The following is an 18,506-nucleotide window of genomic DNA, read 5'->3' on the forward strand; positions in this document are numbered from 1 at the left end:
GAGAGTGCATGAATTGAGAGAGATGTTGAACGACAAAGAAAATATCTAGCCGTGTGTGGGTGAGATAGTTAAGATGACCAATTATCCTCCGATGGATGGTGGGGTTGAGTAAGAGATTCCTTGAATCAACACTTAATTTGAAAGAAGGGTCCAAATAAGATGAAATCGGAGACAAATGGTCACATTTGAATTCGGAGAGAAGGTCAAGGGTGAACCTGCGTTGGAAAATGATCAAACCTTAAAATTCATGAAGGATTTCCATACCCAAGAAGTAATACAAGTTACCCAAATTTTTAATTTTGAATTTTGTGTTAAGGAATAGCTTGAGACTGTGTAACTCTGCAACATCGTTCCCTATGACCAATATGTCATCTACATACACAGTGAGGATAGAGATCAGATTACCATTATTTTTAAAAAACAATGAGTAATCATTTAAAGAAAAGGTGTAGCCTTTAAATTGTAGTGCTGCAGCCAATCTAGCATACCACTACCTTGAGGCTTGCCTCAGGCCATATAGTGACTTCCGTAGTTTGCAAACATGATTAAGACTGAGAGGGGACATGCCTGGGGGAAATTGCATATAAACTTCTTCTTGCAAATCCCCATGCAAGAAAGAATTATTAATATCAAGCTGATTTGAATCCTAGTTCTTCTTAAATGCTACTACCAAGAAGCATCTAATGGTGGTCATCTTAACCATTGGTGAGTATGTTTCATTAAAATCAATCCCTTCTCTTTAAATATTACCGCGAACCACTAGTCTACCTTTCAATCTCTCAATGGAACCATCTGACCTATGCTTGACTTTATAGACCCATTTACGTGGCAAGGCATTCTTATCAATCAGTAATTCAATGACATCCCCAGTTTGGTTGGACTCAAGGGCCTCAAACTCAGCTTTCATAGCTTTCTGCTATCCAGGATACATGATGGCTTGGTAAAGTTTTGGGGTTCTAAAATGCAAAAGAGAGAGAGTTTAAGAGATACTGATTAGGGATAGATAAAGTAGTAAAAGAAAGAAAAAGTAGGATTAGAAGAAGTGGTATAACAGGTTGAGGTAACATCAGCCAATTAAACAGAATTGCAAATATAGTCATTAAGATAGCTTGGTACCTTGTGTTGCCTTTCTGATCTTCTGGTTGGCTTAGCAGGAACAAGAGTAAAAGATTCGGAACTAGAAGGTACATCATTTTAAGAAGAAGTGGGTGGACTAGGATCAGGAGGTTGTTAATCAAGAGTAGGTGAAGCTATCTCAGGTTGTGTGGAGTGTGGTGAAAAAGTAGTAGATGGCAAGTCATCAGTTGCAGATGAACGAGTGGTTGGGAAAATAGATGGTGTGGAATGTGAGAGGAATGGAAACACGTTTTATTGGAATCTCATATTCCTGGAAACAAACACAGCCCTGATTTTCAAATCTAATAATTTGTACCCTTTCTTATATGATAGATAGCCTATAAAAGCACAAAGGATAACTATAGGGCCAAATTTAGCTCTATTATGTGCAAGGGTAGAAGCAAAACATAGGCAACCAAATCTCTTAAGGTGATCATATTTAGGTGTTTTTCTAATAAATAGCTCAAAAGGTGTTTTTTTACGATGAATAAATGAGGAAAATCCATTAATTAGATAGGTAGCAGTAAGAAGACATTCCCCCCAATAATATATGGAAAGATTTGACTGATGTAGTAGAGCTCTATAAGTCTCTATGAGGTGTCTATGCTTCCTCTTAATAACTCTATTTTTTTTAGAGAAAGCAGTGTAAGAAGTCTGATGTATTATACCAGCAGTGGTAAAAAATTCAACCAGAAGAGAACTACCTCCAAGCTCTAAAGTATTGTCAGACCTTACAATTTTGACCTTAGCATTGTATTGTCTTTCAATCAGAGCTATGAAAGGTTTGAAAACAGAGAAAGCATTACTTTTAGTAGTTAAAAGATATGTCCAAGTCATTCTACTAAAATCATCCATATGGTGAGGAAGTATTTATAGCCATCATGAGTGAGTGATTTGTAAGGTCCCCAAGTGTCCAAGTGTAGCAAATCGAACAAAGCTAAACTTTTAATAGAATTATAGGGAAGAGGTAGCTTAGATTTTCTAGCCGAAGGACACACATCACAAGAGCAATTTTCATTGATTAAAGAAGAAATAAAAATTAATTTATTCATTACATAGAAAGGTAGATGTCCCAATCTATTATGCCATAATGCCACCAGAGAATGGGACTTTACAGGTCCAAAAGTACTTCTAGAAACAGAGTTGGAAATACTAGAATTAGGATCTAATTGAGACTTGAAGAAAAAACGTGATTGAGAACTAGTTGTATAAAGCATGTAGACTCCTGTTCTTGCTTCACCAAGTACTAGAGGGATCTTTATTGAAAGACCTTGCATAACACAATATGTGGGGGTAAATGTAACATGACAAAGCAACTGTCTGCAAAATTTTTTGTACAGAGATAAGATTAATTTTGAATGAAGGAATAAGAAGTATATTATGTAGAACAAGGTCAGGAAATAGACTAACAGATCCAATATATGTGGCTTGTACCCTGAAAGAGTTAGGAAAATTGACAAAAATTAGTGAAGATAAAAGAGTGAGATAGGTGAAAAATGTAGGATCAAAGGACATATGTTGCGAAGCCCCAGAATCAATGATCCAATGTGAAGAATTATCATAGGTTGAATAAGCTATAGGGTTATGAAAGATATTACCATCACACTGGAGGACATTAGTATGGATAGTTGAATCTAAGATCCTTGTGTCACTGACCTGTACATTTTGAAGAAGCTTGACAAGTTGGATGAATTGATCTTGAGAGATAGAAGAAACCTGAGAAGGGTTATCTGAAATGGGGACAAATTCAGGGATCATCACAACATTCCCTTTTAATGTCCCATGTGTCCTTGAATCTTTTGTGAACCTAAAATTTGCTGGGAATCCTATGATTCTGTAGCATTTTTCTATGGTATGTCCTGTCTTATTGTAATAGGAACACACCAAATTCTTTCTTTTCTTTGAGTCAATAGATTGGGTAGATTTAGGATAAGAGAACCTTGTGCTAGGATGAAGACTGACTTATTGAGTAACCAAGTAAGAAGAGGGTTCTCCTGAAAAAGATGGATTCTTGTAAGCTTCCCTCTATTTTTCATCTTGAAGAATTAAAGAATAAGCAAGATTAAAACTAAAAAGAGGGTTCATGATAAGAATGTTACATCTTATGGGTGAATAAGCATCATTCAACTCGATAAGGAAATGAATCAACCTCTCATCTTGTTGAGATTTCAACATCTTCTCCTTTCCTTCACAGGTACACGTGCAGGAGAAGGTAACCTTGTTATACGAGGTGTCAATCTCATCCCAAAGCATTTTGAACCTAGTGAAATAACCTGCAATATCTGAGGTCCCTTGAGTTAAATTGTTGATTTATTTTTGCAGGTGATAGAGTTGAGCTCCATTAGTTTATCTAAATCTATCCTCAAGATCCTTCCATAAGGCTCGATCTAAACTGGAATATAATACACTTCCAATAATATTTTTGGACAAAGCGTTCAGTAGCCAAGAGGTTACCATATCATTACAGCTATTCCAAAGGTTGAAATCAGGAGAAAGAGATGAAGGAACCTGAGAAGATCCATCAATATAGCATAGTTTATTCTTAGCAGAAAGAGCAATGAGCATGGATCTTCTCCAAGCTCTATAACCAGTCTCATCAAAAAGAGTTTGAGTGAGTAACAACCCTAGAGAATCAGAAGGATGCAAAAAGAAGGAGTTGCTCTGATCCAGAGCAGAGGAAACTGGAGCAGGAGGTGAAGCTTGAGTAGTTATCACTAGGATCTTCCGTGATTGAGAAGAGAGAGAGAAAAAATTGGACTCAAAAGATTAACCTGTCTCTAATACCATGTAGAAAAGTGGAGAGAAGTATTGAGGAATTTCCTGAGTGATTTGTTTATTCTTCATGTCATGATTTATGCAAGATAGAATTGGATTACATGAGAAGAAATAGAAACTACTGGCTTACATGAGAAAAAATAGAAACTATTGGCTTACATGAGAAGAAATAAAAACTTCCTACGGTCTATGTGTAGTTTCCTACCGTATATGTACAACTGTCTATTCTTGTAACAAACTAACAACTAACAATTAACTTATATTCTATCCCAAAACTATATACAAGAATGTTACAAAATTCTCTCTTCATCCTCAATATTTGAAGCAACAGTATCACCATTATTGTCAACATAATCAACCTCCTTGAAATATTTGCTCTATACCAAATAATTCTCTCTCGTTAAGTCATTTTCCTTCTTAATTTCTTACTTTTCAAGGCTAATTAACTTCAGACATTAACTAAAGCAAAAATTGCTTAACTACACATTAATTTGCATGTCAATAATGTCTTGTTTTTCTTTTTCCTTTCGAAATGCCAATAATGTCACAGTATATAATATACATTGTTATTGACTAAAAGTAAATTCTCAAAATTATAACATTGAGAACCAAAATTCTAACATAATGCAAAATTAGACCTTTCCGCAAAATATAAGGGCAAATTTGGACCATTATTATCATTTATAACATTGAATCACAATATATTAATTGGACAATAATGAACCTTCATAGATACACCAAATAAATATCTCTCGTCAAGTCATTTCCCCCCTTTCTTCCTTTTCAAGACTAATTAACTTCGAACATAAAATCAAGCATTAATTTGCATGTCAATACTTCCTCCCTCCGTCCATCTTTGCTTATCTAATATATTAAAATAGATATTCAACAATATTTATTAGGTAAAAATAATAGATAATTTACCATTTTGTGTCCATTTTATCTTGTTATTAAATTATTATTCGTTACTCAAACAATAAATTTATTACTCTATATATTCAAATAGTGCTATAATAAATTTATCCCTATTAAGTATTATTTATTATTTATTAAGGTGTGCGACGGAGAATATAATATCTTCCTTTTTTTCCATTTCAATGTGCCAATAATGTCACTAGTACGTTAATTATTAAGTGTCGGCTACGTACTTTCACGTACCCTTCTTCCCATACTACACATGCTTCAATAATTTAAAGAAAGTCTCAACGAACCATCCTTTACAAAATATCCTAGTCAACTAAAAAATTGTCAAAATCTTGACCGTTCGATCACTAATCACCCTTGATCTTCTAACACGTGTCCTTTCATATATATATATATATATATATATATATATATTTATTTATTTATTTTTTCAACTAACCAACTTATATATATATAGAGAGAGAGCAACTACTTTAACAATCTCATACACAAAACCTACTAAAAAAGTTCCCACATAAGTCCATATACACACTTTCTTTTCCTTTTTGTTCATATATACTTATCTTGTATAGTTCCTTAGATTTGATATTTCTTTTTTCTTTTTGTTTGTTTTACTTCAATGATCAACGACAAATCTAACGAATTCATTCGTCGGATTTTGAATTTTCCGGCTATACGTCCTAGTGAAACAATATGTTTTTCTAGCCTTGTTACATCTCTGATCCAACTAGGCCAAAAAATATGTGAATACAAGTCGAGAACATTCTTTACTAATAATAAGAATTGTCGAAACTCGATACGTTTGATTGAGGATATTCTCGTCGTTGTCAAAGAAATTCCAAATGGGGTTTCAAGATTTGCAAATTCCAGCATTTTGAGTAGCTTATCAGAGATCCATTTTATCTTCCAGAAGTATCAGTTCTTGTTGGAAGATTGTAGCAGAGAAGATGCCAGGATATGGATGTTAGCCAAGTCCGAGGATGTCTCTTGCCAGATTCAGATGCTGGCAAGAGCTGTTGCTGTGGCACTTGATGTTCTGCCTTTGGAGGAAATGGATGTTTCTGTGGAAGTTAAAGAAGTGGTGGAGTTTGTGAGAAATCAAGCTGTTAAATTGAAGTTTGAAGTAGAAATGGATGATAGGAGAGTGCAAATGAATGTTTTGAAGATTTTGGATCAACTTGAAGATGGAATTATTCCAGAATCAAGTGATTTGAAAAGGGTTCTTGATTATTTAGGGATTAAATGTTGGAGCGCGTGCAATAAAGAAGTTAAGTTCTTGGATAATGAGATTTTCTCAGAGGGAAATACAGATATGGGGCTTCTCAGTAGCTTAATGGGGTTCATGATTTACTGCAGGGGAACTCTGTTTGAAGTATTGGATAATGTATCAAGTACGCAAATCAATGGAGGCAGCAGTAATGCAGATCAAGTCATCAGGTTCTTGAATCTTGATGATTTTAGGTGTCCAATTACGCTGGAAATCATGAGTGATCCTGTGACAATAGCCTCAGGTCACACATATGATCGGTCTTCGATCCTCAAATGGTTCAGATCTGGAAACTCCACTTGTCCAAAGACTGGTGAGAGGTTAACAAGCATTGATTTGGTTCCTAATTTGGCTTTGAAGTTCTTGATCAAACAGTATTGCTATGTGAATGGCATTCCGTTTGTGGAAACTGGCAGGCGAAATCGCGATACTGTAAAATCTGTTGCTACAGGTAGTGTGGCTAATGAGCAGGCTATGAAGTTGCTTGCAAGTTTTCTAGTTGGCAGACTAGTTGCTGGAACAATGGAACAGCAAAATAATGCTGTTTTCGAAATTCATTTGCTCACCAAAACAAGCATTTTTAACAGGTCTTGTTTGGTGGAAGCTGGTGCAATCTCACCTCTCCTGAATCTTGTTACTTCAAGGGATTCCTCTTGTCAAGAGAATGCAATGGCTACTCTACTGAACCTCTCGAAAAACTCTAACAGCAAAAGCATAATTGTTGGAAATGGAGGTTTGTTCGCGATACTTGATGTTTTGAAGGGAGGACTAAAGATGGAAGCACGACAGCACGCTGCTGGTACATTATTCTACCTGACATCTGTAGAAGAGTACCGCAAAATGATTGGAGAAAATCCGGAGATCATTCCATCACTTTTGGAGCTGCTAAGAAATGGAACTGACTGGGGAAAAAAGAATGCCTTGGTCACCATTTTTGGCCTCTTAAGGCGCCCCGAAAACCACTGGAGAGTAATTGCCGCTGGATTAGTCCTTTTGGTGGTTAATCTGTTGAAATCTTTCAAAAGGGAAGATCTCATTACAGATTCTTTGGCAGTTTTGTCAACTCTTTCTGAAAGATTAGACGGAGCAATGGCTGTTCTTTATGCTGGAGCTTTACCTATTATTGTGAATGTTCTAAGTTCTTGCAATTCAAGGGCAGCAAAGGAGTATTGTGTCTCATTGTTGCTGGCTTTGTGTATCAATGGTGGGGCAGATGTAGTTCCTGTTTTAGTAAAGAACTCATCTCTCATGGGACCTTTGTATTCCCTCCTCGCTGAAGGCAACTCAAAAGCTAGCAAGAAAGCTAGTACACTCATCAGAATCTTGCATGAGTACAATGAGAAGACCTATTCTGGATTGGTCTCTCCAGTTTTTATAGAGGATCAATTCATTAATGTGTGGTAAATATTTTCAAGCATCCAACTTGTATATATAAACCATGGACGACCATGGTGTAGGATGCTTTGGTGTCCTTTCCATTGACTGGTGATATGGGCTCAAGTTTTAAGAGCTAGTCACTACACTGCTGCAGCTTCTGTTTTTTTGAATGAAGCTTTGTATAGTTTTACTTGTATCTCTATACTCATGATGTTAATGTGAATCCTTGTTATGTAAGCATCACTCCCTGTACTCTTCAAGTTAATAATAGTAATAATTTTCTTATCTGAATCACTTGGTACAAATGTACAATCACTATACACTTTTTATCGTTGATGATTCTTCAGTTTCATCACCTAATTGAGATCATCTAAATGTCCATAAAAGGAAACTGAAGTAATTGTACAAAGGCAGATCTTCAGCGAGTTAATGGGAACCATTGCTTTCCGCTTGCCATAAGAACATATATGAAAAATTTATACTAATGTATTGAACTCTTTCTGGACCTACTGACTGTAAATTCGAGATTCACTTCTGAAATCTTGGGTAGCATTAACAAAAGTGAATTGTACGTGAACTATAAGATTTAATCTGGACTAACCAGATAAAGAGAATGGACTGACTTGAACTAAGGATGGACTGACTCAATTCTAGTTGATAGATCAAGAGCCTCTTCGAGTTTAGCAACCACCTGTTCCATGGATGGTCTTTGCTTCTTAAGCCCTATGCTACTCAAAGCTAGCTTAAATACAAGTTCAAATGCCTGTTGGGTTCATAGTATATGAATGAAGTGTGAATATGGAGATGACTGTTCAGAAAAAGATGCAATCTTTCATGAACAGACATAGACTTACAGCAAAGGTGCAACCTTTGGATTGAACCATTGCCTCTCTTCAGAAGAGGCATGTTGTGGCTATAAATAACCTGCTTTCTTCCACAGGTTAAGATAGAGAAATTTTTTTTTCCAGAATTACAAGCTTCTTCTTCTTCTTAAAAATACTCTAAGTGTGATCATTCAAACCGTGAGTGTGTTCGAAGAATCCGCCTATTTGAGGTACCGCTATAGTCGGATTGAAGGCCATTTTATCCTGGGAGGAAGATTCCATAACCTCGGGTACAGTGAGGGGAATTATTCCTTAAGGAAAGTCTGTGAATTCGGACGACTTGGCCTTAACAATTTCTGTTTCATCTATATTTCTGAAATATAAAATATACCTCTTGTAATGATCATTTTGATCTTGTGTTGAGGGTATTTGTTCAACTTCGTTGTGTTCTTGTTCATACTTGAACTCGATTTGAAGTTGTTATTCTATTATACAGATTCTACGTCCCCGTATTGTGGAAAATAACAATCTTAAGGAATATCTTTACAGAATCTGTATTGCTTGTTTTTGGAGATTAAAGCTTAGGCTTTCTACTCCGCTTGAATTTAACTAGTGATTAGAAGACATAAAACCTTCATCACAAGTTAAGGTTCACTCGGTTGACGATTCGAAGTAATAAAAAATTCATCGTTAACTAAAAACAAGAAGAAGAGTTTCAAGTTATTTAACTTTATAAATAGTATTCTGAAAAATACTAAGTTTTCTGTCTTGTGGTGACAGGAAAAAATGACAACTGAAAGTCAAATGATGGATGTGACAACGTCTATGGGAGAAAATAATATTGCCACATCAAGTCGCACAAATGCTCCGCCAACGATGGCACCGGCGGAGAAGCTCGAAAAATTTTCTGGCATTGACTTCAAGCAGTGGCATCAAAAGATGTTCTTTTACCTCACCACTTTATGTCTAAAACGGTTCACTAGCGAAGACGCTCTCGAGGTGCCCGAAGGAACCTCGGACAAGGACTGTTTCGTTATTGTAGAAGCTTGGAAACATTCGGATTTCCTTTGCAGGAACTATATTCTGAGTGGTCTCCAAGACGACCTCTATAATGTCTATAGTGGAACCAAGACATCAAAAGAACTGTGGGGGGCACTTGAACGGAAATATAAAATGGAAGATGCGGGAATTAAGAAATTCCTTGTTGCATGGTTCCTGGACTTCAAAATGATTGACAACAAATCTGTTGTCTCTCAAGTACAAGAGTTGCAAGTCATCATACATGATCTCCTAGCAGAAAGTTTAATTGTGAATGACGCTTTCCAAGTAGCAGCGATAGTTGAGAAGCTACTACCTTTGTGGAAAGACTTCAAAAACTACTTAAAGCATAAACGCAAGGAGATGACCGTTGAAGATCTTATCTTCCGACTTCGTATTGAAGAGGACAATAAAGCTTCCGAAAGAAGGTCAAAGGGAAATTCTACAATGAATGGAGCCCATATTGTAAAAGATGGCCAAAACAACTCGAGGAAAAGAAAGAAAGTTGAACATGGAAGCAATCAACCCAAGAAAAAGTTCAAGGGAAAATTCTTCAATTGTGGCAAATTGGCCACAAGTCTATAGATTGTCGAGCCCCGAAGAAAGACAAGAAAAAGGACCAAGCGAACATGATTGAGTCCAACAAACAATATGATGATTTGTGTGCTATGTTCACGAAATGCAACTTGGTGGGGAATCCACGCGAATGGTGGATGGATTCTGGTGCCACACGCCATGTTTACACAAACAAAGAATTGTTCTCGTCATTTGCTCCGGCTCAAGCAGAAGAAATGCTTTACATGGCCAACTTCGCTACTGCTAAGGTGGAGGGAACATGAAAAATTTGCCTAAAGATGACTTCCGGCAAGGTCTTGACACTGAACAATATGCTATATGTTCCGGAGTTAAGTAGGAAATTAATTTTTGTTTCACTCCTAGATAAGATCGGATTCAAATGTGTAACCATTTCTGGAAAAATTGTAGTTAGCAAAGGAGAAATGTATGTAGAAAAAGGCTATCTCATAGAAGACCTTTATAAGATATCTCATAGAAGACCTTTATAAGATGAATGTAATGACTGTTGAAATGAATAAAAGTTCGAATTCATCTTATTTGCTTGAGTCTTATGATTTATGACATGAACGTTTAAGCCATGTTAATTACAAAACGTTACGAAAACTGATTAACTTAGAAGTTTTGCCAAACTTTGAGTGCAATAAATCAAAATGTCAAACGTGTGTGGAATCGAAGTATACAAAACATCCTTATAAGTCCATTGAAAGGAATTCGAATTCCTTAGACTTAATACACACTGACATTTATGATATGAAGTCAACACCATCTCGTGCTGGAAAAAAGTATTTCATAACTTTTATTGATGATTGCACTAGATATTATTATGTCTACTTGCTAAATAGTAAGGATGAAACAATAGATGCGTTTAGGCAATATAAAACTAAAGTTGAAAATTAGTTAGACAAAAAGATCAAAATGATAAGAAGTGATAGGGGAGGAGAATACGAATCTCCCTTTGCGCAAATATGTGTAGAGAATGGAATAATCCATCAAACTACGGCCCCGTATTCACCTCAATCTAATGGAATTATGGAAAGGAAAAACCGAACTTTGAAGGAAATGATGAATGCCTTACTTATAAGTTCTGTTTTACCGTAAAACTTATGGGGGGAGGCCATCCTTACGGCTAATCGTATACTCAACAGAGTTCCCCATAGTAAGACACAATCAATTCCTTACGAAAAATGGAAAGGAAGGAAACATAACTTGAAATATTTCAAAGTTTGGGGGTGTCTAGCGAAGGTTCAAGTTCCTATACCTAAAAGGGTTAAGATCGGACCTAAAACGGTGGACTTCGTGTTCATAGGATATGCTAAAAGTAGTAAAGCATTTCGATTTTTGGTTCATAAATCCTAATATCCGGATATTAGTGAAAATACGGTAATTGAATCATACAATGCTGAATTCTTTGAAAACATTTACCCGTATAAAATTAGACAAGAACAGTCTAGTGGAGGTTCCAAACGACCTCGAGATGAACCAAGTGAGAATGTACATAATTAAGAAAATCCAAGACGTAGTACACGTCAAAGAACGTCAACTTTGTTTGGATCAAATTTTGTAACATTTCTCTTAGAAAATGAGCCTCAAACATTTAAAGAAGCGATGTTGTCATCAGACTCATCCTTTTGGAAAGAGGCAGTCATTAGTGAGATTGATTCAATCTTAAACAACCATACATGGGAATTGGTTGGCATTCTTCTTGAAAATAAACCTTTCGGTTCTAAATAGATCTTCAAAAGGAAAATGAAGGCGGATGGTACTATTGACAAATACAAGGCAAGACTTATAGTAAAAGGCTTCAAACAGAAGGAAGGCCTTGATTACTTTGATACATACTTGCCAGTAACAAGGATAACCTCGATTCAAATGTTAATTGCCTTAGCGGCGGTATATGATCTTCAAATCCATCAAATGGATGTGAAAACCGCATTTCTAAATGGAGATTTGGAGGAAGAAATATACATGGAACAACCTGAGGGATTTGTTGTTCCAGGAAAGGAAAACAAGGTGTGTAAACTTATCAAGTCATTATATGGACTAAAGCAAGCACCAAAACAATGACATGCAAAGTTTGACCAAACCATGTTGGCAAACAAATTCAAAATAAATGAATGTGATAAATGTGTTTATATTAAAGACACTCCAAATCACCAAGTCATTGTATGTTTATATATGGATGATATGTTGATCATCAGTAGAGACATTTCTGACATAAATGCAACAAAACGAATGCTCAAGAGCAAGTTTGATATGACGGACCTTGGAGTCGCAGATGTTATCTTAGGTATAAGAATCCATCGAACTCCACAAGGGTTGGCTTTTTCATAGTCTCATTATATCGAAAAGGTACTTGATAAGTTCAAGTATATGGAATTCGGTATTGCCAAGACTCCATTGGATGGGAGCTTTGCACTTCGAAAAAATGAAGGTGAAAGTGACTCACAATTGGAGTACGCAAGAGTATTGGGATGTTTAATGTATATAATGAATTGTACTCGACCAGACATAGCATGTGCTATCGGTAAATTGAGTCGGTACACGAGTAATCCCAACAAAACTCACTGGATTGCAATGAAAAGAGTTTTGGGGTATCTTAAATACACTCAAAATTATGCTTTGCATTATAATAAATATCCTGCGGTACTTGAAGGATATAGTAATGCAAATTGGATCACCGGATCGACCGAAGTAAAATCTACAAGTGGATATGTATTTACTATCAGTGGAGGAGCAGTTTCTTGGAAATCATCCAAACAGACTTGTATCGCTCTCTCTACAATGGATTCTGAATTTATCGCATTAGATAAAGCCGGTGAAGAAGCAGAATGGCTCCAAAATTTCTTGGAAGATATTTCGTATTGGCCCAAGCCAGTGGCACCAGTATGTATACACTGTGATAGCCAAGCAGAAATAGGTAGGGCAGAGAGCATGATGTATAAAGATAAATCTCTTCATATAAGATGAAGACATAATACCGTTAGAGAACTTCTCTCTAGTGAAATTATCACTATAGACTATGTAAAGTCAAAGGATAATGTGTCGGATCCACTTATAAAAGGCCTATCTAGAGAAGGAATGGAAAGAACATCCAAGGGAATGGGTTTAAGGCCTAGGACAAGTCAACATGGAGGTAAATCTACCTAGCAAACTGGAGATCCCAAGAGCTAGATTCAAGGAGATCAAACAAAGTTGTGTCTGACAGGTTCAACATTGTCAATTACCCAACCCATTCTCATGATGTAGACAATGTATAGTAAACAAGGATAAGACTTAAGGTGAAAAGTCTTTTAATGATTATCTAAATTTGGCAGATTTGACCAAATAGTTTAATCTACAAGATTGAACGTTCAGAAATCTCCTATGTGCGGGTGAAGTGGAAGCCGCTTCAAAGAGAGTGTTAGTAAAGGCCTATTCTCTAAGCTCTCATGAAAATCGGGACGTGTTCATGGCTAAAAAGAACAAAACCATAAGAACCATAAACGGTAAAAGGTTGGTTGTGTGACATGTGTTGTCTAGGTGTACATTAAAGCTCGACGGTTCAAAGATATCAAATCTACTGATTGACCGAGTGCATCCGATGCATGTTCACTACGAAAAGTTCAAAGGGAAACCCACTTACCCAGATGCAATCAGTCTTTACTTGATGATCACATACTTGTCCGTAAAAATTTTATGAAAAATAGCCATTCCCCATTCATGTGGGGGATTGTTGGGTTCATAGTATATGAATGAAGTGTGAATCGAAAAAATGGATAAAAATTGTGGAAGGAAGGAGATACCAATTTAGAAGGTATACTCCCAAAGTGGAAAGTCCACTAATTCTCCCACGTTGGTGAGAGAATGAAACTTTGTATTGTTTATATTAATGAACACTTACTCCACATGATAAGTGAGGCAAGAAAATAGAGATGCCTTGCGCCGTCATCGTCGTCGCTCGGCTCGGATTTGATTTGGATTTGGCAAATGATCGATCGATGAGATCTGTCTTTTTGCACAAATTTTATTTGACGAAAATATGATCTGAATATATGTAAAACGCAAGAAATATTTTCTGTTGGACTCCATTTATATTCCCAGTGTTTCAAAACTGTGCAGTGAACAGTGTTTCGAAACTGTGCAGGCACTGTCTGAATTTTCTGAACTGATGTACTGGTTGAACAAACTGATGCAACCATTCAGCAAAAGGACACACTTATTCATGAAACAAGATGAGTGTTCAGAAAAAGATGCAATCTTTCATGAACAGACATAAACTTACAGCAAAGGTACAACCTTTGGATTGAACCATTGTCTCTCTTCAGAAGAGGCATGTTGTGGCTATAAATAACCTGCTTTCTTCCACAGGTTAAGATAGAGAATTTTTTTTTCCAGAATTACAAGCTTCTTCTTCTTCTTAAAAATACTCTAAGTGTGATCATTCAAACCGTGAGTGTGTTCGAAGAATCCGCCTATTTGAGGTACCGCTATAGTCGGATTGAAGGCCATTTTATCCTGGGAGGAAGATTCCATAACCTTGGGTACAGTGAGGGGAATTATTCCTTAAGGAAAGTCTGTGAATTCGGACGACTTGTCCTTAACAATTTCTGTTTCATCTATATTTCTGAAATATAAAATACACCTCTTGTAAAGATCATTTTGATCTTGTGTTGAGGATATTTGTTCAACTTCGTTGTGTTCTTGTTCATACTTGAACTCGAGTTGAAGTTGTTATTCTATTATACCGATTCTACGTACCCGTATTGTGGAAAATAACAATGCCACCATTGAGAATTTTCCCTCCAGTTTTGGATCAGCATATTCTTTGATGTTCCCACCTTTGGTCAGGTTTTTCGCCTATGATTCAAAAAAGACGCGCGCTAAAGAAAGAAGTTGAAAGGAGATGCAAGAGAAAATGGAGGAGTTAGTATGTTTACCATTTTACTTAAGAGGCATAGGCTTCTTCAAATCCAAGTTGATAACCCTTTGCCCAGATAAAAGTAGTAGCAGCACTATCCCAAAGCTATAGACATCACCATAAGTATTAACGTGCCGGTTCTTTTGGTACTCAGGATCAACATAACGAAAGGTTCCTCTCACTTCTGAGCTAGCGTATGGGTGGCCAATGCTAATAATTTTGGACAGACAGTCTGAGAGTTTGGCTTCAAAGCTAGAAGATAGAAGAATGTTTGCTGGCTGCAAACTTTCACCAAAAAAGAGAGAGATGACTGAGAATTTTTTTAGGAAATGGATGAACAGATTATGGATGTGAAATAAGATTTTGCCTTGATATCCCGGTGAACAATGGAGCCTTCAGGATATGAGTGGAGAAAGAGGAGACCACGGGCACAATCAAGTGCAATTTCTAGTCTGCGTCTCCACAAGAGATATTTACTTTTACCTGCTCATCAGGTGTATAGAGATCCATGACATACTATTATTTAGGTCGACAAAGATCAGAAATGTTCAAAGAGAAAAGAACATACCAAATGGCCATTCGGAAAGATTTCCATTGTGGCATAGCTCATAAACTAGAAAACACTCATTTGGTCCATCATAATGGCCTAGCGGGGATACAAGGTTTGGATGTTTGATATGCGAGAGACTTGTAACTTCTCTAACAAATGTTTCCATCTGTTCATCTTTAATTATGTGCTTAACTGCCACATGTTTTCTATCTGCCAGAATTCCTTTGTATACTTTCCCTTTAAAATACGATCATTTCAATACCCAACTTTCAAAAGGAACGATTCGTAAAGAAATTGGAAAAAGGGAAGTTAGACCTCCCTAGATATGATATTCTGACTTATGAATGTTACTAATATCAAGAATTGTCAATGAAATTGAGTACCTTTGATACTTAAAATACTGAGACTACGCCAACTATACATCGTTCGATTTTCTTATCAGCTAGGGCTTGACCTATAAAGTTGGACATGCTAAGATTGTCAGTCGCGGAGTAAATTTCTTTAAGCGATAGTCTACGATAGGTTGATTCATCAGAGTAAGATTCATCTGATACTGCCAACATGAAGCAAAATTGGAATAAGCTAAAAACATTTGGAACAATGATTGTTGGTGTAGAGGGCTTACTATAGCTTCCACTTGATGGTTTAACTTCAGCCTTCCTTTTCCATAAGATCCACAATGTAACGATTATTACTAACACCATACCCACTACGCCACCAATTAGAATCCAAAGATCTGCATATATATATAAACCAATGCTTAACCAAAAGAACACTTTTATGTCCTGAAACGCAGCAATATCAGTGATTTTTATGAAAATTGATTTCAGATTTACCAGTTTTAAATTTAGTTCGACGTCTAGTTTCATTTCCACTATCGTCCACAGAAGAAGCTGCACAGTAAAATGATCAATCAAGATCATAGTTAAATGTTAAAACTTGGAAGAACAAAACTTGAACATGTTTATAGCAGGCAGGAAGTAAACTTACCTAAAGGAAGAGAATTGTCTCCTAGGTAATGAAAGATTTTGTCAACCCAACTCTCATCAGAAACTCTTTGGCTTGTTAATAAAATCAGCATACTAAATCTATAAATATCATCTTCTAGTTTCATCATATCATTTTTCGCTATTTCTCTCCATGTCCTCGAACACTTATTGCAACCCTTAGTCTTAAGTCCTCCTCCTGAATCCATTAGCCTAGAGTCATCTCTCAGACTTTTCAATCTGCTTCCTAGTTTGTTCTCAACGTCGATCTCTAATTATCAGAGCAGCCTCCGGCACCAGTACTAGTCAACTTTTCAATGCCACAGCTAAAGTTATCAGCAGAACTATTGTTATTATCAAAGTTAAGCAGTCACTTTGTTGTGTGGAATTGAGAAACATATGTCTTGTTTGGTTAGTCCAATGTGCCAATGCTTGTAAATATGTATTGAAAGCTAATCCAAAACAAGGGTGATTATTTAAAAAACCATCCCAAGTGTAATTGTCTAAAGTTGTACAGGCCTCCCCTGAAATGTTCATATCCAGGAAACACTTGTTGAGACTATTGGTCTGAGAAAAAACTAAGTCCAATGATATGGGAAAAACATGATGGACATGATCATTAATGCTGCTGCTTTGAAGCAATTCATATTACTTGAAATGCTAAAGCCTTTGCTCATATATTAACACAGGCAAATGGAGGCTAAATCTCTTTCCTTAATAAGAAGAACAAGTTAAGTAGATGGAGTAATAAAGAAAAGGCATTTGGCTAACGAGGATACTTTTAGTAGATGGAGTAATAAAGAAAAGGCATTTGGCTAACGAGGATACTTTTCTTGTTTTCCATTGTACTCATCCGTTTCAATTTGTTTATCTAGTTTTGACTTAGACATAAAAAGTTTAGTCTTGCAACTAAGATTTGTAGAATGTAACAAAATATCCAATCTTGTGGTCTTAAGCATGTATATAGAAAGCTAGAATTAAGAGTTGCCGAAAAAAATACATATTCTTTTTTAAACTAACTAAAACGGAAAGAAAGAAAAACAAATTAAAAAGAAAGGCGCTCAGCATTGTTTAATAAGGGAATATAACAACAACCCTTTAAACTTGTCATTGAATTTTATTTAGAAACTCGAACTAGTGTATGTTCTTATTGAACACCTAAACGCTTGATAAAATGTTTGTATTAGACACTTTTTATACAATTATTGGAAAAACTTTTGTGCCTCTTTTCTATCATTTATTAAATAGATAACTTAATCACATAAAATATGCAATATCCTTTAATATACATCGACCTCAATTTGAAAAGGTTTGAGGTTTTACTGATTTATTGAGACTAATGGATATAATTAAAGGAGGTGACATATTTCAAGTAGTTAACTTATTTATATAATGGTTGTTTGAATTTTGAAAACACATGCAAAAACTTTTTCTAAATTTTAGTCAAAAATGTCTGGAGACACTTTATATGTGTTCAGGTATTTAATCAAAACATGTATTTTAAATATGTAAAAATTTGTTTACAAGTTTGGAGTTGTTTGATCTATTCCTCCTTATTTAAAATCCACTATATGACATAAGACAACAATTTTTTTTTTCTTTCCTGTGGGAAGTTCATGTATAATTTATGATAACCTGCTGATTTAACATTTGTAGATTAGTAAAGTTAAGTAAGATGTCATAAAAGACAAATACCGGACATGGCAAAATTAGAAAATTTTTGGTTTGATTGTAGCGTTTGGATGACGAAGGACTCAATCTTACACCAATAAAAATTAAATGATTTGATTTTAATTTAGGTAAAAATATAATAGAATTAAATTGACTTTATAAATATTTATTTAAAATTCTATTAGTACATGTATGTATATTCTTTATAGTATCATTTTATAGTAGGAAAAAGGCATCGTTTCCACCTCAAACTATACCCGAAAAGTCTAAGTCACACCTAAATTATATAAGTGACCCATTACACACCTAAACTATATAAAAATGATATTATTACCTCCCCGCGACACCCATTCTTAGGCGTGTATGTTACATTTGATGTAAGCGCATCCAACCTATTCAATGACAAACGTAAACGGCTAAAAGTACGTCATCTTTAATTTGCAACGGATCTATTCTTATTTAAAGCCAATTTGGGGCTCAAAAGGAAACCCTAATTCCCAATTTT

General features: G+C 35.7%; 1 protein-coding gene and 1 pseudogene across 1 annotated transcript; one reads left to right on the forward strand and one right to left on the reverse strand.

The window, feature by feature from the left end:
• The first annotated feature begins 5,283 nt into the window (after positions 1–5,283).
• Positions 5,284–7,750, forward strand: LOC107848516 (U-box domain-containing protein 18). The gene has a single exon (XM_016693301.2). It carries the CDS (start codon positions 5,435–5,437, stop codon positions 7,484–7,486), a length of 2,052 nt encoding a protein of 683 aa, XP_016548787.2. The 5' UTR covers positions 5,284–5,434; the 3' UTR covers positions 7,487–7,750.
• A 123-nt stretch (positions 7,751–7,873) lies between these two features.
• On the reverse strand, positions 7,874–16,539 carry LOC107846792 (annotated as a pseudogene).
• Positions 16,540–18,506: the final 1,967 nt, after the last annotated feature.

Source organism: Capsicum annuum, chromosome 11 (genome assembly GCF_002878395.1).
Source record: "Capsicum annuum cultivar UCD-10X-F1 chromosome 11, UCD10Xv1.1, whole genome shotgun sequence".
NCBI classification, from domain to species: Eukaryota; Viridiplantae; Streptophyta; class Magnoliopsida; order Solanales; family Solanaceae; genus Capsicum; species Capsicum annuum.